We start from the raw sequence: 21838 nt of genomic DNA, 5'->3' as shown, positions 1-21838 counted from the left end.
CATATTTTTAATTAATAAGTATTAATTAGGTAGGTTTTATTTCGTCAACAAATACATGAAAATGTGCCTCAATTAATCGAGCCGTTCAATTAAACATATATTTGGAAATGTATTCCTACCCAACAATATAACCTCGCATCCAGTTCAACTTATGACTGCGTCAGATAGAACGCGTTCTTAGCGCGCATCAGAGCGCTAACCTGAAGCCGAATTGCGTTGTACAATGCGCTTATGGCTGTGTCAGATGATGATCAGTGCCAGAGATGTCAGAATGCGTACATACAGCGCATCAGAGCATTGTCGTTGTTTAACGGTAGTTTGTAGTACAAAACAATTCGCTGACACAGCGCGACGTCAGGCTCTTTTTGACATGGTTTTTCCCAATATTCTATATTAATATGACGTTAACTTCTCCACTAGTAAATTGCTTTCTCGCAAGCGTTTTCGTCCATACCATCCATATTTTATTCTCGTATCAAATATGAAATCGTGTGTATTTTGTAAATTCAAGCTGCATGCACACAATTTGCATATAACAATGACTTTCATAAGTTCAGAATCGCAAAGTTCGTATAAATATTGTACGATATCAAATTTATCCATTGCAATATGAATATAGTTTGAGACACATTAAATCTTTAAATGAAATCTAACTAAATATCATATTTATGTAAATTACTTTACTGTTGTTTCTTTGCTAACATCTTATCTTTTCAAGAGAAGATATTGAAGGGGTTTATAGAAGATTGCTTTATATTATATTGTAAACAATTTTATAACGAACTATGGTTGTTTGCAGACAGTTCGTTTTAATATAGTGGTTATAAATCGGTGACAACTTTTGTCCTTTCGAGTTTATTAAGTTGTTTTATCTACTCATTTTCTAATAGAAATTTATCCATTCTCATTTGCTAGTTATTTAAATAAATATAACCGAATTAAGTCACAGGTTGCTAATTATTAAAGTGAACATAATTTTCCCATCGAAATAAATACGAGCCTGTTAAATATCATACTAATAACTAACTAAAGAGTAATTTCTGTTAAAATCAAAGCACCGATTCACACTGATTAGTTGGTAAAGTCCGATCAAGCGTTAATGATATCGACACATAGCGAACATAAGTGATATGATAACGATATCTATGAATTAGTTATTGAAATACCAGGTTTCGCGGTATGTATTCAAGTTCCATACATGCAGGAATATTAATAACGTAACTCTGATCCAGGTCGCACGGAAGAAATATATTTGATACATTTAAATAGACTACTTTATCTGAAATATCTAATTTATTATAGCGTGTCATTCGTTGGTTTGGTTGGATGGTTATTGCAGTTTAGACATCTGAATTGATTCCATTTATTTAAAAAATATATGTATTTGATATTTGTGTGAGAGCGGTCCACAGTATGGTACTTATGGTAAGCGATCTCCGCCACCCATGAACATTTGCAGTGGTAGGGCCTCTGCGAATGCGCTGCCCCCTTTAAAGGAGACAGAAATAAGTAAAAGATTGACAAAAGAAATAAAGGAACGGGCTGGAAAGAGTGAGGTAGATACAGGCCTCCGTTATTCTAAGCATTTTACAATAACCTGCCTCAATCGCTCAACATCGTCCATTTCCATCGTCCATCATCATATGGGTCCATACAATTAAATTATTTGATTTTCTCCCATAAATTAGATCGAACAGAGCGGTGTTCATCGCTTAATATTAACGCAAACGAGCAGATCGTTTGCCTTCCTGTCGTATAAAAAGACATAACGAACAACCGATATTGATTATAAAAACTCAATAAGCTATAATAATCCAGAACGGATGCACGTCTAGGTGCTCTCCGGGAAACGCGAGAGTAATTTGTAACGCTTCACTTGATTTTATGAATTTTTTTATTATAAAATATTCTCTTGGGCACAGGCGCGGACAGCGGTTTCGACTTCCGGCGAATAAGTGGATAATCACCTGTTATCTTGTTCCATTGCAATCGTTTTTGTACCAGAAAATGTGATAAAAAGTCGTCAAACAAAAAGTGGTTAGCGATATTCTTTTGGGCATCGAGACTTTAACGGCATTTTTGATGCTCACAAAAAAATCTAATTCAACGTATTTATGACAAAAATCTAGAGAAAAAGTTCGGCTGCATTCCCTAGCTTGAGGTTGTTAACCAGAAAGTGGCCAGGTACGAGCGTGAAGTATTATAATTTTTTAATTCATAATATAACTATATACCTATGGCATGTAGTCATTACTACCTTTGGCTACAATATAGTCTTGGACTTATTTGCTAACTGCGCATTGACACAAACGGACTTCATGGCATTTGAAATATACATGAGTTGAGTGAAGGTCGAAAAGGCACCTGCTTGTTTTGAAGTTGCTGGTTGACGAGCGTCGTTTGATATCATATGACCCGCATGCTTCTTAACTTGTCCTGCCATTAATTTGATGATTAAATAAGCGCACGTACTAAGTTCCTATAATGTTTTTAAATGTCTTATAACTTACTTGAAATTTTCTGGTATTTGAATATTTATCAAACTTTTATCTATATAAATACTTAAAATGAATAATAGTTAAAACATTCAAGTATCTAATGATTATAAATTTTTCAAAACAGAAACGAGTTGAACATCCAACACGTATGAAAATGTACATGTATTTGCAATTTCTTTGCTGACGGTCGGAAATCACATTTTTTCGTTATTTTACTCCATTATAATTTAAGTTAAAAATGCTCGTTTATTTCGTAACATCGTTTTGCGCTCCCGCCAACTGCGACAGTCGTGCGAATAATTAACGGAACTTTAATAGAACTGACAAACAATGCTCGTTTAAATAAGCGATTATACAATTTTTATAATATATAATATGTACAAATACCTAACCTATCTTTATACATATACAAGTTTAATGGCTGTAATACCTAATTATTATTTATTCTACTAATATTATAAATGCTAAAGTTTGTAACGATGTGCGTGTGTTTGTTGCTCTTTCTCGCAAAAGGCAACGAAATTTGGTACGTAGACAGCTGGACAACTGTAATAACATATAGGCAACTAATTATCCCGATATTCCTACGGGATACGGACATACGCGGGTAAAACCGCGGGGCGCAGTTAGTCATTTTATAATAATATCTCTGTTTCTAAAGTGAATATGTAGATATGTCTCTTACTATTAAATCAAGTGACTGTAACCACTATGTACATTTTGCTAAATATGTACTAAATAATTCCAAAACATGGTATCATTGTCAATAGTCATACTATTTTTGTTAAAGAGGGATTTCGAAATATGTTCCAGTATTTCCAATATTAAAACATGACACAGTAAGCTTATATGAAAATTACCTCTCATAAATGGTACTCATATATACATTAAATTAGCTATAAATAAATATTGAATCGAATGTTTCCGTGATTCGCTCGTAAATTTTCTCAAAAGGTGTTTCGGCCGCAGATGGTACGAAGGTATCTTCTGTATCATATTCACGCTCATTTCTCATATCTTTCCTGTGCCCTGAATATTTATTAGGAAATAACAATCATAAAGTATTATGATAATCATAAATTTATTACTTTTATTACGAACTAATTGTCCAAAATGGTTTTGGCTTTCTAATTATTTAGCTTATTAGATTTTTACAAATGTATTATGTATAAATTATATTTTAAGAATAAGTCTTTAATGCAAAATACATTTGTCTAACTACTTAAATGTAGTAACATAATATTAGACATATTAAGATACATTATAGAATATAAAAAAATACTGACGCCATTTTCGCTTTTTGTTTGTTTTAAAGGATGTTTATTTGTATTTATTTCATGTCATAACGGAACAATTTCATAATGTGATTTTTGAACCCAGACATAGTTAGGAGGCTAAAGACATCTATCCTAGCTAACCCCCTTACTATTTCCAAAAGTAACCATACTGATACATAGGCTACTTATTATCCCACCGAAACATCTAATTCCCATGAAAATATCCTTTCATCTTGTATAATGATTCAATAAATGTGGGCTTGGCATTTTAATTTAATAAGATTTATTGGCCATTGACGTCATTTTAAGGTAAATATATTTTCTTTGATATATTAGTCACATTAGCGGCAATTTTGTGTAGCATAAAATAATTTGTAGAATTCCAAATTTTACTGTTTAGCGATACCATCTTATAACTAATAATCGTTTATTAATGCCGTTTGACAAATACATTTAGTTTAAATTTAGAAATTGTTATTTAAGCTTGGATGCGTGTTATCGTTTTAAATTAATACAATAAATTATCAAAATTAAAACGAAAACATTGGCATTTACAAGCAGGAAATAGCCTCACAAATAAATCCTAATAGAAATTTAATAATATGCAAAATTAGATTCTTAACTTTTATTTTATTTTTCAGTCGAGTCGATTCGAATTTTAGCGTGATAAAACTTATAAATAGCATATCATATTTATTGCCTTTAAGTCTATTTTACCATTAAAATTTGTCGTTTCTTAATGTACTCATAAAACTGCATTAATCCACTCGCGTTCGCTGCGAACAAACATAACTGTGAAGATTAGGAATAAATTAAAAATTTGCATTTTAAATGAATGTTTTTATACCCCGACAGCCGGTCACGGTTAAGGTTTTAGCGGGTTGCTTTTTGCCAATTAGTAATGAGTTTATACATTTTCATGATTTAATTTACATCGAAACAATAACCTTTTACCGTTTCTTTTTTGTGACTTGATTATTTGCTATTATCATAATTCGGATGGAGTTTTGCGATACTTGGATAATATTAAGTATATTTTACTCACAGCACGATCTTTACATTTGTTGACTATTCGTTTATTTTGTACACTTGTAAAACCTATAGATATTTATGAGTTTAGATAGTTAGTTAAACATTTTTCAAGCTGTGTTTAGAATAAAGCAAATAACACTCGGTAGATTATATGAACTCGATTCTTTCTACAATATTGAACAAAAAGGTAAACATTATATAACATTATTATATTATAAAGGCAAAGGTCTTTAAGTTTCTTGTTGGGATGCGCTAAACAGGAAACAGTACCAGTTTGATGGTCCGTGCAACATTTTTACGATCCGTTTTTTGTTTACTGCGTACCTTGTACGACATCTCGGAACCACAATAAGGAATATGATAAATCTGGAACACTTCAAAGTATATCCGATAAATTCTCTGCGAGGGCCTTGAGGTTTCGGTAATTACAACTTTTTGTCAACAAGTTAACAATTACTGGCAATTTGCTGAATTTATACCCCGTATACAGCAAATAACTTTTTATGTGTCTTATCTGTTGTATTTGCGTATTTTTCGTATAAATATTAACAACGTTTACAACGTCTTAAAAGTTCTCAACCTTTACGAAATTCTGGCCGTAAATATTTCATAACCGACGAATTTATGCGTATTTTACATGTGCTCTATTAGGCCTTCGTTGGGTATTGTTCAGAATTCAGTACCTATACTAATAATGTAAAGCTGAAGAGTTTGTTTGAACGCACTAATATAGGGAACTAGTGGGCCGATTTCAAATTCTTATGCCGTTCTAGGTACAGTTATAGGTACGTGATCTCTGAGTGCTTAAAGCTATATAATATTATCACGGGTAAAGCCGAGGTGGACCACTAGTGTACTAATAAAATAACAATGAATCCAATGTAGAGACGTGATCTAAAATTTTATACTGATATTTGTTTTCTTTTGCAGGTACTCCGAAAGTGATGTGCGGATAAGATAAGAAAAAACAAAATGAATATACAAGCACTTTTTATTTTAAGCGTTTCACTTTTATGTGATGCGAAATTGCCGAGATACAAGCAAAACATCCAACCGAACAAATTACCAACGAATCCCACACACAACTCGCAGGCACTGCGCTTACTACAGACAGAAAATAAGAATGAAAAAACGAGTCGAATAGTGAACGAATATAGAACGCGGCATCGGAGGGAATCGTTTGATTCAAGATCGTACGAATCGAGTTTGATATGGTCCCATTCAGAGCGATTGGACGAAAACGGCGATGTTTTATTGCGATGGGTGAACACGGACTCGAGTATAACATTTAGATTGGAAGCGAAAACACGTGGTTATGTGGGCTTAGGTTTTAATTCAGCGAGGAATATGAGAGGGGCAGATTTGGTCGTCGCTTGGGTGGACGACAGGCACGGCAACGCTCAGCTCTTGGTAAGCATACGTGTATTTATATTTTGGTGCACCTGTTGTTTTGTTCTCACGGTGCGCGTTTTCGGCTGTCAATGTTAATTTTCATTCGAGTTTTTGGTGATGTTTATCGATGTTTTTTATTTATTTCTGTTTTAAAATCATTAAACGAAGTATTCGATTTTTTTTAATATCATGCTGGAATCGATCAATTGGAAATGGCTTTTTTTGAAGCATTTTCAAGCAATAACTAAATGTACTAAATAGAGTGGTAGGGGAGTGAACTCTCATTAGTTATTGTAGTGGAAATATCATACCCTCATTTGTAGATGTAAGAGAAGGATATAAGAAGTTATTTATTTTTATACTGATAGAATCGTTAAGTTCTGTTGCGTAATCAATCATTACAGACTAAGCTTCGTACATCACAAGGGGATTACTTGATTGCATTAAACTACCCTAGATTTATCTGAGTTAAGCATTAGCTACCTCCGATGTACCCTCACTAAATTAAGTTGTAAAATCAGTTCTACTCGCTTATTTTAATACGAGAACGAATTTATCGGAATGTTGATTTATAAATTATAAATGATGTGATTCTTAAAAATTAAAAAATAACATAATCATGAAATCTCTTATTCGATGAAAACGTCGCGTGTGTAAATATCTGCTTAAATAAACAAGGCTCTTATTTGACGCGATATCAAAAAGTAAATTATAAATATTGTCGCACATAGTAAATCTCAAGGGCTTGATAAATTGCGGTCGGCCCTAAATTTATGCTCCCGCCGCTCCGATATCGAATTAACTGCTATTAACATTACGGTAATACAATATCTACAATTTTTTTGCTATACAAAAAAGAAATATAAGGCTAATGAGCTGCGCTTTACGAGATTAGCTTCTGAGTTTTTGTTAAAATTGGAACATATTGGGTTACTAAGTCAGCTCGCGGAATCGCTGGCGTGTTATCTGAGTAAAATTTTTTTCTATCTAACATACGTCATGTCGTAGGTTTAGTACCTAGGTAGGTATCTATACAAAATTGGAAAGAATCCATTGAGGTTTTCAATTCGTTTGATGGTTTCATTTCATAGTATCAAGCAAAGACGCTTCCCACTGTATGTCTGTCTGTCGAAAGCTACGCAACACAATTTGATGCGGCTTTTTATAGAAAGAGCGGTTCAAAAGGAAGATTCATATTTATAATATATAATTGCCCCCGTGCGAAGCTGGCGGATCGCTAGTATCATTTAAGATCATTTTCACATTAACGAAATATAATTAAGACGCAATATTTCCTGGTTAATTTAAAACATCGTGAGGAAACCGGCATGTCCTAGTGTCAAAAGTTCGACGACATGTGACATCTGCCAACCTGCCTGAGGCCTGATCCCTCATAGGAGGCCTGTGTACCAGCAGTAGGAGCATATATATGGACTGATGATGATGATTTCCTCGTTGCGTAACTTATTTCTAGTTTAATAATAATTTCCTGCATTTTAATTTCATTTGGATTAAGCAAGCGTTGACAAGAAACCCATTTATACCGCAGCAGAGAAAATCTCTTAGTATTAAATTAGACCTTAACTTAGTATGCGAGTTCTGCATGGACCTTCTTGCGATAAAGTGCCAGCTACAAAAGATCCTTTTGAATCCTACACGCTCTGTTTCTTTGATCACTCAGCCGGCCGAATCTACAACCCTAACCTATCTTCGGCTAGAAGAGGATTTTGCTATTATTCTTGGGCCAAAAACGGCTAGTGACCTTAGTGTTCTATAAGTGAAACCCTGAAGGTATTTACTGTAGGCGTTACGAGTGCCTAGTAAATATACTTAAGATCTATGTAGTAGACACTAGACGCTCGACCCGGCTCCGCCCGGATATCAAGATTCCGAGATAAAAAGTGTCCTATCAACCAAGTCAGCTAATACCTTTTCTATAAACCAAATTTCATCTAAAACCGTTCAGCTACTGAACTTCATCGTGATTGACGTACAAACATCCGAACAATAAAACAGTCATAAAATAAGTAAAATTATTCATTTAGTAAACTATGTAGGTTTTAATAAATAGCTTCAAGTTACGAATAGCATAGCATTATTCATATCAAGAAATTTTGATACCTACATTCCTAAATCGTGATGTTCATAAACCAAATAAAAAAGTTGTATTTTCATTTAAGAACAAAAGCGGGAATACTTACTCCATAGACCCCCATAGTCATTCATCTTTCTTATTGTTACAATATATACCTAGCACATCTATTCGCCACAACTGTAGACCTCAAATACAATAGAATACGAGTAGTATGGTTGTTTCAAACATGATACAAAGCTAAGAGTTGACAACGGACGCGGTTCGATGCGTGGACGTTGACACAGCGTTAACTTGCCATTGTTTGAGCGTTATGTAATACAAGAATCTAATGACAGAGGTTGGATTGTGGTTTATAATGTTGCACAATCTTATGTTTAAATGCCGTGGAGAGCTTTTGTCAATAGCATTTGTAATTGTTAAAAGACGACGATTATTGTGATAATTTGAGCGAGTGAAACGAATCCTATACTATCCCACAATCTATTCATTCAACTATCTGATATAGGTATATGACTGTAAACTCTCATACTTGAAGGTTTTTAATTTTTACATAGTATTATAAATTCATGTCTATGTGTATCAATCGTTTTCGCAAACCCTCATTATCACTGCGCTTTTCGCTAGTAAATTATACAAATGTGAAGTGGGATGGGCTATGATTTTTTACTTTTGTCGGTCTATTCTAAATTTCCATTACAAATAAAGAATAAACCGCAAATCTTTTTTTCGCTATCATACTAGTATGTTTATCACATTGAGGTAGATATATACTGTATGATGATGAATAGCAATTAGATGAAGTATGACGGAGCATAGCGGGAACGATTAGGAATCGATGCGATCAGAAAACCATTAGCGTCCTCCAGCTATTAGTGTGCTTCCGCAAATTATATCATTTCTGTTACAATTTGAGGAATGTTTACATGAATATTTGACAAAAAGACGTATAAAAAACATCTCAAAACAAAAGATATTATTATGTTACTCAAAGAGCCTTTCCTCTTTAGAGGGAGGATAGATGTTTTACTTTGCCAGGCAAAACTTCCGTCTTAAGCGAAGTTTAGATATAATGTAAGTACATTATTTCTAAATACAATAAATGATGTTTCTCGTTATTTGTCCACGATGGACTCCTAAACTACTCAAGCGATTTGCACACCATGTGCAGTTTGATCCAACTTAAAAGATAGTTTAATATTTACATTACGATAAATGACTAACCGGGCGGAGCTGTGACGTGCAGCTAGTAAATATATAATTATTGCGGACAAGAAGCTAGTTATTTATAATCAATGAAAAAATAACTACAGAAGTTCCATATGGATAGTTAATTGTCTGTGGGATTTTTAAATTTTCTAACAGATCTTGGATTATAAAAATTCCATTTTACGAATTAATGTATGTGTTACTTTAAAACTATTTTGTACTGTTAATTTTATTAATTTTATTTATTTATAAGAATCTCGCTCCTGTTCTTTCTTTGCTCTTTAATCACGGTAAATACTCCACGAGGTCCAAAAATACATCCATACCGGTTATATATAATCTAAATAATTTAAATCATAAGCTTTTCAATAACAAACATTAACATTCAATAATTAAAAATTAATCGAAACAATTGTAATAGTCCATAGCAGTTCCCAAAAAGCGAAATCAATTAACGTCCATGTAATTTCACAAAACAATTATAACGCTTTAAATTCATATAAATTTCGATTTAATTCCATAATTGTGCACTTAATTACGCTTATTTCGTTCCTGTTCCACGTGTACAGGACAGTCCTATATATCCTGCTGGCATTACGTAATAATGCAGTCTGCCCATTCCGGTTTTGAAGCCTGCGTAGTTCCGAGGTACAATCTTATTGAAAAGCTTTACTTGATATAATGTCCCTACTAATAATAAATACGAAATTAAACTCTGTCTCTTCACGCCTAAATCACTGAACAAGCCGGGGAAAAGCTTGTAGGTCTTAAAAATATTAGTTTTAAAATAATATATGTTGAAACTATGAAAACATCTATATAAGTTAGTTAGTAGTTAGTTAATAGAATAAATGACCCACAAAAAGCGACTTAAATTTATTTCACTAAAGTAGAGGAAATGGTTACGCAATAATATTGTTTATACTGATAAATAATTCGTTTTCACGTAGCTAAAAATTTGAGCATTTTAATAGCTTTATTTTTTATTAACTAGAAGCTCATAAAGCGGCTGTTTATTTAATGAAATTCCAGTAGGTACACGGCTATCGTAATTTAGAATACGAAATAAGGGCAATTTGTATTCGCCTGTACCCATCACGCTGTCATTCTTTGGGAATTCCCAATGCTATGAATTTGATGCGCGACTGTACTTTTAAGCTTCTTCGTACAATCGCGTCGTAAAGTACAATCACGTACAGTGACTCATTGTTGTCATATATCTTATATATTGTGTCAAGTTGGAAAACAAATTCGAAATAAAAATAAAGCAAATAATAGTCGATTTGGCTTTCTAAGTCTTATTACGCTCGATTATTATAAGAAGATAGGTATTAGATTTATTACGTATTTATTTTTATTATGTAATTATAACATTATTATAATATTAGTTAGCATGCTTTGAGGATTATGGAGAAAGGTATATAAGTAATATTAAAATTATGTAATATGATCCCTAGGTACACGAAAGAAGCAGTCAAACAAAAAACTAGCCACTATCATAGTTTGTGCAACATTTTTGATCCTAGCATGTCTCGTGCATCCGCGTGCCGATACCGGAGTTGCAGTTAGTTTATTCATAAAACATGATCAATATAACTTTCCAAAATGCACTATTCATGTCCATATTAGACCGTCCAAACCCGACTATGTACTGATTTATTGCTCTTAATTTAATACAGGAAGCGAAGAAAAATTTTAATCGATTTAGTTAGAACGAAATTTTTTAACGCGTTTCGCTTACGGGCATCGCGAGCTACGCCGAAATTATTTTCCTATAAGTGGTCATAAAAATTCCTGTACCTTCATTTGTCATAGAAAATTTGTGGCTTTGTACTAGTTTTTAATAACGATTTATTATAGAGTAAAAGTAATTCAACATTATTTACGAGTTAATGAAGAAGAGGTTTTAGAAATTTGTGCGTATTTTAAATGCGATATTTCCATTTTTTTAATGAAATATTGAAAGCGAGCTAAAGTTCGAAATATAATAGTTTGTACATATAACTATTAAGATTCAATTGCGATATTACCTACTAAACATAATCAAATTTTTTTTAACATGCTACGAGTATAATCAACATATTTCAATACGATTTATAACCATTTTATTTCGCCACTACCATCTGATATTCTAAAAGTCTAAACAGCGAAACACGAAGCGTAATCTAAGGACAAATATCTTGTATTTATTAAATTCATCGTAAGTAAGCAAAGCAATAGTTCAAGCCAAATATAACATTACCCCGAAGACGTTCTCACGGAACATTTACTTAGCATTTATAAGAGAAACACGTTTAAAATATCATCACGAATTACTTAATATCGAAGCATTGAGCATCTGCATCAAATATATTCTAATCAAATGTAATTCTCACGGTCTTTAATATTCTGTCTCATTGGTTATTACTAAGATATCTAGATTTTACTGTGGAACTGTTGTTTGGAACTAGAAACTGTAATTTGTGTCATCTCTATGCAGTATAGTCTACATTCGTAAGATTTAATGTTTATTTTATTGCCTCATCATCGCCTTTTAATATTTTAAATATTAAAATAGCCTTTATATTTTTAACAATAAGTAGGAGGTCATCCTATTGTAGATCGATTTTTGGTGTATCTCTTATATTATGATAGAATTCTCCATAGTTTATTTACATATTATGAATGATTGTTTATGCTGTTGTCTATCAGATCAGATTCGGTCAACTTGATGCTACGCAAAAAGTATAACGGACTTCCGTAATAACAAAAGCATTATTACTATTGATATAAAATAATGTTGTAATATTTAAATAAACAATTCATATGCATTAAAATACGCTCAAATTGTAAGCAATAAAATTGTAAATTTGATACATTTAAAAATATAAAATAACATCATAAAAAACAACCGATAATTCACAATCCATTGACAGCGCGATAACCTAACCTTTAATGTGTGTTTGCAAAATGTTCAAAAAACACGTAACATTATCTCACTTTTGGAACACGAATCTGGACTGTATTTGATACGTTCATTATACACGTTGTTTTTGTATCACTTAAAATTCCCTTGGCGATACAACATTTTAAACGGACTCGGGTACACGTATCTCACTTATAGGTGACACGTCTACTGAATGGTTAATACATAGACGTTTCCTATAAATAGATCTAATCAGGCCTTCCTGTGATAGATTCCCACGAACGTATATAACATATACGTATAAGAATATTGATAGCAGGATTACAGGATTCGATTGGATGTATGGATTCAACTATAGTTCGTAGAGGGATAGACTCACTGTTCTATGATATTACTAATTCTAACTTGTTGACGATTCTTTTTCGTTAACTTCTGCCGTATCAATTCTATGCTATATTTCCTCTATGACTGATGTTTATTTAATTGTATGAATAGTCTGATTTTTGTTATATATTAGGATATAAGTTTTATCATTATTTCGTTACTGTATACTGTATAATTTATTCAGAGATAATTATAATATAATTAATCTGTAGGTATTTTGTTTGATTGTAATATTAGCCATATTGATAAGCGATACAGATCCCTATATTTTTCCTTGCAATTATTTTCAATTTGGTGAGATACATTCAATTGTTTAATAAATAAATATCGTACATATGCTTATGAACATTTCAAATTTTCGACAGAAAGTCAAATAAAATCGGAACTTTTGATACTATACATACTAATGACTTTCACAAAGCCCTTTAGTGCATCAAAGCCATGGTTTTCCGGGTAAAAACCAATAACCGCAATAGAAGTCCTACAATTTTAGTACTTACGTAGAATATCTTGTTTTTAGTACAGAACAATGAACATTGACAGGCTGGTTCCCACATTATAAAGTATTGACTATCGTCCATGTTATAAATAAACGACACATAAACGTATCAACGACTAAAAAGTTAAGTCGGTACCCGTAATCTCGTTCTAATGATCAATCTTGGCATTCTTTAGCTTTATCAAAGATCAATAACTTCGCATACGATACAATACGAGGAACTTTGTATGGTTTTAATGTAATGGCATGTCAAAGCTGATTTTAATCATAACCTCCTTGAGATAAGATTGAAAATAGAGTATCCGAAGCTCGGTGGAAAACTTTAGTATCTTCTTGCATTATACAAACGCAACGACAGTCGACCTTTTGTTAAGACTACTTAAAATTCATTCAAAACATTGTAAATATTATTAAAATATAAAACGCTGTATTGACGTTCGACGTTTGAAATTTCAAATTGAACTGCAGAAGTGATAAAAAATATTGTAGTTTTAGCTAGTACGAAATGAAAATAATAACAATGGGTCAAGCTCGCGTCGACTCGCGACACTAAAGGTTCAATTAGGCTAAAGAGCAACTGCCAAAAGATTTGTTATCCATCCAATTTATGGCTGTGCGAACCGTTGCTTAACCTCGATATTTTATTATTTGTTGTTTTATCAGTAACAGACATACATCATCTGAAAATTTCAACTATCTAACTTTTACGGTTCATGAGATATAGACGTACAGGCGGACAGACAGACGAACAGCGAAGTTTTAGTAACAGGGTCCCGTTTTACCCTTCGAGTGCGGAACTCTGAAAACCTTTGAATTATATGATATATGATATTTTTAATTTACTGCCAGGAACAATGGACGTCTATTAACACAGCATTCCGATAAATATTGCGTTGTATTTTTTTAATAAATGTGACCTCAATCGGTATTAAACGGTGCGTAATATTTATTTGTCAGTAATCCTACTAATATTATAAATGCGATAGTTTGTAAGGATGTGCGAGTGTTTGTTGCTCTTTCACGCAAATTCTACTGACCCGATTGCAATAAAATTTGGTACGTAGATAGCTGGACAAATGGAAGAACAACTTTTTATCCCGATATTCCTAAGAGATACGGACTTGCGCGGGTGAAATCGCGGAGCGCAGCTAGTAAAATATAAAATAATCGCGTGCACTTTAGTACAGTAAGTAGGTATATCGATATAGACTCATACTCATAGGCGTACTAATATTAAATAAATACAATATTAGTGGGTCTATTCATACATCATCGGTTCATTAGTTTTTGCGTGAAAGAGCAACAAACACGCACACATCCTTACAAACTTTCGCATTTATAATATTAGTAGGATAGGAAAGTAGGATAATGCGAAGATTATAAGCTTTTGCTTCTTATAGTATGTCGAGGATGTCCTAAATTTTAAGTTCCTGGTTTTATTGGAGATCGCAGATGTGATCACAAATTCGTATCTTCATTACTTATTCAATTAATATTATCGAATTAATTTAAGTTTAAAGTCTTACCAACTTTACATAAGTGTTTTTGTTCTTTCGAATAAATCACACTCCGAATCAGTGATGTCAGTAGCATTTTATCAATTTGCCCTAAAGGGAAATGTCAAAATATAATAATGTACGAACTTGATGGAAGAGTGAATATTGTCTGGTAACGATTGGTGTTGTTCTCAAACAATATCAAACTCTCTGCTAAGGCTAATAGAATAGGAAATGAATAATTCCCAGTATCTTTATTTACATATCATCGAATCCGATTGTAAGAAATAAAACGTAAAATGTTCGCATTTTTTTTACTGTTTTATAGAAAATACCGTTTTAGGGAAAGTCGGTCAACAACATTACATCTCGTATATCTAAGTGATCTTCTAAACAAATTAAAAATCACAAATGTTATATTCTTTTCGCCAATACCACCCTACATCTGTTCACAGTAATTGATAAATGAGATCAAACACATCATCATCATCATCATCATCAGCCCATATATGTTCCCACTGCTGGGACACAGGCCTCCTATGAGGGTTCAGGCCATAATCCACCACGCTGGCCAAGTGCGGGTTGGCAGATGTCACATGTCGTCGAACCGAGATCAAACACATTTTGCATTAATTTTAACATTAGTTGTTAATTATATTGTAGCCCTTACAATCCTGTACTAAGTACCATACCCCCTGGCATTTAGTACAAGATGGTAAAGGTTATAATGTTAGTAAGGATGTAAATAAGTTCCATTCGTGTCACAATTGACTGACAACGAAGCATTTGAAAATTCATCTCAAGAACGAACGAACGAATAGAACGCTACAACCAGTCGAGTCAACTTCAGCAACCATAAAAGGTGTCCTAAAGCATGCAGAACGTTGCATATTTAGTGCCAATAAAAATCCGAATCGCTTCCGCTATCGTGACATGCTAGTCGATTTTTATCAACCCTATAAAGTATAAAATTCGAATATACGGCAAAAACTGGATTGCGATTGAACGAAATCTTTGTTCCCACGGTGCGCAGCTCTTATTAACATCCTGGGTTTAATTGTGATTTTGATTAACCGGTTCGCAAATGCCGTTTATGGTGATAGTTTGATGTGGATGTGAATTGCAGCTAGTTTTTTTTTATGATTTTAATAACAATGTAACAGCAATTAATGGTGTAGCAGATAGGTAATTGGTACAATGATATTGTACTTGCATAAGAGTATATAGATATATTTTATTATTTACTTTCGTATAAGTTTTTCGTCGCAATTGTTTGGAATATTTTTTTAATTTTATTAGTGTGGTATACGTTCTTTTTATTGAATACTTCAGCTTTTTGTTTTATAATAATCTGTTGTGCAACATTATTAATAATGAATACTCGTGGCAGACACCTTTCTTATTCTATTCTCAAATTGAGATATTTTTGTAAATCCTTTGAAAAATAATTTTCATTAAAATTTTAATCATGGATCGGACTACTCCTTCGCTACGAAACCCTAAAAGAGGAGTTTATCTAAAAAAAGTACTTAAATTATTATAAGCGTACAGAAAGATATCTTGAAAGGCATTCTGTAAACTAATGCAGCAGTTTTATCAGCTGCTAAATTAAGCATGTCAAAATGAGCTAACAGTGAAAATATTTCATCCATTTTATCATAACATTTTTATCGCCCGCAAAAAGGGGCTTACAAATTTATTCTTGCCACTCGACGTTTTTATTTCGCGCGATATAAAAATCTTCAACGCGAAATAATGTTTTATACCTCGTAAAGCTGGTGGTATCTCAAACAAAGGGCATGGGCACATTGACATTTGGTAAATGAAACTGTATTGCGAGCGAAGCCAGGTGCACGCACATACGGAGCGGCACGTGCGACCGCGACATCTGCTGTACAAAAAACAAGAAATAGTGGAGTTATAACTTATCTTTATTGCGCACCTATATATAACATCTGCCGCACTATTTTCAAAACGTATCAGCTGTTTTCTTTGAACAAAAAAGAAGTAACAGTTACACGAACATGGCGCTTTCGTGTTCGTAATAAAGGTCACATTTCTGTAGCCTTGTTATAAAGGATCAAGTAAAATTGTGAGATTAGTGTGGGTTAACAAAGAGTTGTATAGAATCGTCTATGCCTAGATGATTGATGAAGTTGAATTACTTATGCGACTAAGTACAATATATAAAAAATAAGCGTCTGGTTTCTCACGAACAAAGTAAATTTAAAGATATTAAATAAGATTAAAAAAAAATTATTGAGAGGCGGGAATCAATACCGCGTCCTTTACCGTATCGTAGTAAGGCCTGACGTCGCATTCACCCATGATTTCACTTGAGTCTATACTTTTCTGTTGTTTTTTTTTTTTGTTTTATGTGCCAATGATTTAACATTGTTTCAATTATTATAATATTGTATCGATGGAATGCGATCTTTTTTGAATTGTAAATTAAAAAAAAAAAAATTTAATGTTCCATTTTAACATTCCAATCCAAAAAGTATATTATAATCTTAACACATCGAAAATCCATGTAGGTAAAGGATGTATAGATAATTAAAAATTAAATTGGAACAATCCATTAAAATTTGCACTCGTAAATACATCCAAGAGTCTGTTTCCTCTGGTACCGGTATGAATACGATACCTGCTTTTTTGCTCAGACACGCATCCGTAACTTTTTTATTTGCCTACATAATGCTTAGAAACTAGTTGAAATCTTTTAGTTGTGATGTTGAAGAGAAAAAAATCCTATGTTTGTTAAATAGTTCGTATTTATTATATAGTTGAAACTCCATAGTTTTGACTTATTTGTCATTCGCCAATACTTTATGTGGATAGTAAATTATTAATAATCCAGTGCTTTTCGTTTTGAAAAGACTTGATGAAATAACGTTTATCAGCAAAATCAAATATTTAATACAGCTCGACCTGGTATGTGGCATTTTGTATGTGGTAGTCGAGCACGCTTCGGCACGGATTGGGTCAGCTCGCACCGGGGTAGCACCACACCCCCCAGAAGACCGTGTGAAATAGCATACCGCTGTGTTTCGTCGATTAGATTGCTACTTACCTATATCTCAAAATCGCTTAAAACCTTTATAAAAATAAAATTTTATACCCGCAATGCCGTTAAGTAGTTTTTTCATGAACCATTTCTTCTTCCAGGATTGCCACGGCCTCACCTTCGAAGACAGAGCAGTAGCTGATGAGGTCCAGAACTACGAACTGATATCTGGCTACCAGAATGATACTCACACCACCCTGGAATTCAGGAGACAATTGGACACGTGTGATAAACAGGACTTCGTTATTGGAGTAAGTATAGTATTTACTAACTTATATTTATGACACTTGTAACTCGTAGTTTTGTCATATAAAGTTTTTTATATAAAATAATTTACTAAACCATGAACAGATGGTTATTATCAAAAAAAATAATTTAATAATTTACTAAACCATGAACAGATGGTTATTATCAAAATTGAAACATTCGATGACTTCAAGGTCACTCCATATTCTATAATGGCTATCCCTGTATTAAATACGAAAAACTACATATAAAAGCACATTATCGCCCACACAAAAGCCTACCTACTATAAACTCAGCGTTGTTTAAACAGATATTTTACACTATTTATTTCGTTCTATCTATTTTTATGAAAATGACACTTTCTTACACAACCATTATTTACAGGAAGACACAACCCAAATCCTATGGGCCTTAGGACCTGAGGGATCTGACGGGGACCTTCCTAGACATGTCCATAGTGGGACTAGGCCACTCAGATTGCTACAGCCGCTGTCGAAACCAGATACGGTACCACTCAAACACTGGGACGTCAGGATTGCTAATGTGAGTTATCGAAACTAGTGTAATCTCTATAATCCTTATAATATTATAAACGAAAGTTTGTAAGTGGATGGATGAATGAAAGGATGTTTAATACTCTTTCACGCGAAACAGCTTATCGTATCTATAGGAAATTTGGTTCAGATATTATATACATACATAGCTTTGATTAGCATGTAGTACTTTACGTTACGTTATTGTTGCATTGGTAGTCTATGTCTCTGAATCAGTTTGAATGAAATTCGGATCAAAAATAGATTGTGACTCGAGAAAGGACAGGAATAAATAGGACAAAAGAAAAATATTTAAATATTTGTTGGTCATATCATAATATAATCATATCCAGCATAGCTATAATGTATCATATTATATCTTCAAAAATTTTACAATCTAAATAAAAATTTAATGCAGAAATAAAAAGCCTTCCTTACCGAAGTAGTTCATGCGAAACTCGGTTTATATAAGAATATTTCTATGAATTAAAATTGAAGGGCTCAAAATGTTTTGTACATTTTAAACGACAGCATTTTACAACGACATTGATTCTGATACTTTCCAATGCCTAACTAATATTAACGTGAAAGTGTATTTGTCTTTCTTTCACGCCGCAACAGCATCGATTTTAATGTATTAATTGTGTATGGAAATAGTTGAGAAATAGAAATAAAAAAGGACATCATGGAAATTTATTTCATTAGACCAAGCGGGAGAAGGTGCAGATAACAGCTAGTTCTTTATAAGTCTAAACTATTAATATATTAACAAAATAACGAATAAATTCGAGGCGTTTCTGGCAATAGATTATATTTTAATTACAATTTTCCTCTCCACTCAAAGTAGTTAGTCTCTAATATCCACCCAATCTAAAAAAAAGATCCATTAAACGTTCATTCCTTCTGGCGAAACAATAAATATAAAACTGTCTAATTTAGTTCTATGATTTAATAAATAAAGAGGACAAAAACGTGTTCTTTATTCATGTCAACTTGCTATTTTCATATAATTACTTTTAGGTATACTAAGATAAAGCTAGCACATCCTCTGCGTGCTAATTTAGCATATTTATTACTTCCTCTCATTAATAATTAATAGGTATTAAAAATGAATACACACTATTCAAATAAGATGTAATTAAAAAATTATATTATAAAACGATATCGCCGGAGCTAAAATATAATTTTTCCATCAATCATTCGTGAGAATATTAAGCGTATTTTAAATGAATTAGGTAATAGGATAGCATTAATTATCGCATAATATTCAAATCCTGCCGTCTGAAGTGTATTTATCTACACTTTTTAATTTTAAATATGCCTCGCTCCAGCATTCGGTTTATTTAATTTTAGATATTTAAATCGAGTTGAGTAATCATATGGATTAGCAGATAAGTTGTTTACAATTTTAATATAAAATGATTAACGAACAAAATTTTATCGAAGATTTATCTATGCATACAGAACTTACAAATATATTTATTTATTATACTTTATTGTACAAAACAGAAAGTAAAGCTTATACAAAATAATGGCACAATGATATTTCGTACAAAAGGCGGCCTTATTGCTAGACAGCAATCTCTGCAAAGCAACCTGGTAGAAAAGGAAATGCATGAGCAAATATACTACTATTCTATAACAGTACAAATTATCAGTTATCACAACACTTTTTAGTACTCTATTGTCACTGTAGATATTTCCTTGTGGCACGATGGGACATGCACTAACTAACTGATTTTACTTATGAAACAATTAATGGAACATACTATCTATATCTTCCAAGTCTCCATTTTGACGAAATTATACCCTAAATTCTCGATTTAAATTCTAATAACATCCAAAATCTGTAATTCAATAATCAGCCGAATTAATTATAATTCCAGCTCACAATCCCACACGTGATGGCTACCCTCTTCTGGTGCAAGGTGTTCAAAGCGCCAGACCTATCGCAGAAACACCATATAGTTGGGTATCAACCGCTAATAGACAGTCGGCCAATAAGGAATGGAAAACCAGTTATAGAAAAGGATAGTCTGTCTCCAGTGCATCATATGGTGTTGTATGAATGTGCAGAAGACCACGACAAGAGGTTGTGGAGCGAATGGGCTGAGGGTGAAGGTTTCTTCGGGCCGAGCAGACCTGGTGAATTGGCGACCTGTGTGACTCCTATCGCTGCTTGGGCTATGGGTTCCAAAGGTAATTTAATAGATTTTTTATGTAAGTGGCCCAGATGTTTGGGTAATATAAGGATAATATAATTTAATAAACATTAATTTATAACGCATCATTTTGAAAACAACGTGAAAATCTTATACACAGTAAACTCTTAATTTGTACAAAAGGCGGCCTTATTGCTACACAACAATCTCTGTTAGGCAACCTGGTAGGAAAGGAAATGCCAGAAGTATATGAGATATCACGAAAAAGTGTTTCATATTGTGTGAAGTGTTACTTAAAAGCGGTGTATAAAAATTGAGCCGAATATAATATCTTGATTGTGAATTCTTTAAAACCAGTCTCTTTGCCGGAATAATATTTTGTAACGAATTAATATTTTATCTCTCTTGTTGTTAACTTCAATGTGCTCTTGTGTTTAACTAAAAGTAAAATGAATGATTCTGAGTAAAATATATAAACATTGTGTTTACGTAGAAAGTGCTACTTTTAAATAAATACAATATGGTTAGGTACCAGTTCTAAAAAGTGTAATGTATGCGACACATAAAGTAATTAATTCAAACAATGAGGTAAACAAAATCAGCCCTCATTAAATCGCATAAATAAACCGCAGTACAGTTTATCTTCCTCAAGACAAGATGTGAAAACTGAATACCTTAAATAGAACCACAACAATCCATTATTTAGACCTTGAAGCCAGTTGGAAATTCAGTCGTATCAAGTATTAATAAGGTTCATTGTTATTTGCAGGTGAATTCTTGCCGGAAAATGTTGGGATTCCTTTAGGGGAGAGAGGTGGCGTCTCATACTATATGCTGGAGGTTCATTATGATAACCAGGCGTTACACGAGGGTAAGTAATTATCCGTAAACTTTGAGCACTTTTCAGATAATTACAATGTGTTTTGTATCGCTGAGAGCTATTTGAGTGTATGTTTCGTATTCGTAACATTTAAGTCAGAGATTTTGTTATGTGTAGCGCACTTCAATTGTGAATAAGGCATAAGCACTAAGACTTGATTGCGTTG

At 32.9% G+C, this 21838-nt stretch overlaps 1 protein-coding gene across 2 annotated transcripts in view; it reads left to right on the top strand.

Annotated features, from left to right (window-relative positions):
* Nucleotides 1-21838, top strand: part of LOC119839891 (MOXD1 homolog 1-like) — a 58612-nt gene that overhangs the window by 30122 nt on the left and 6652 nt on the right. Inside the window, exons 2-6 of one of the 2 annotated variants that reach the window (XM_038366323.1) lie at nucleotides 5738-6217; nucleotides 17953-18102; nucleotides 18482-18640; nucleotides 20517-20829; nucleotides 21562-21663. In XM_038366323.1, the coding sequence (XP_038222251.1) occupies nucleotides 5780-6217; nucleotides 17953-18102; nucleotides 18482-18640; nucleotides 20517-20829; nucleotides 21562-21663 (1162 nt within the window). In that variant the 5' untranslated portion in view covers nucleotides 5738-5779. Of the gene's footprint in view, nucleotides 1-5737; nucleotides 6218-17952; nucleotides 18103-18481; nucleotides 18641-20516; nucleotides 20830-21561; nucleotides 21664-21838 lie in introns of those variants that run through there. The other variant, XM_038366324.1, reaches the window with a different exon arrangement.

The sequence above is a fragment of the Zerene cesonia genome, chromosome 5, assembly GCF_012273895.1.
Source record: "Zerene cesonia ecotype Mississippi chromosome 5, Zerene_cesonia_1.1, whole genome shotgun sequence".
Classification (NCBI taxonomy): Eukaryota; Metazoa; Arthropoda; class Insecta; order Lepidoptera; family Pieridae; genus Zerene; species Zerene cesonia.
This window is presented reverse-complemented; position numbering and strand designations above follow the sequence as displayed.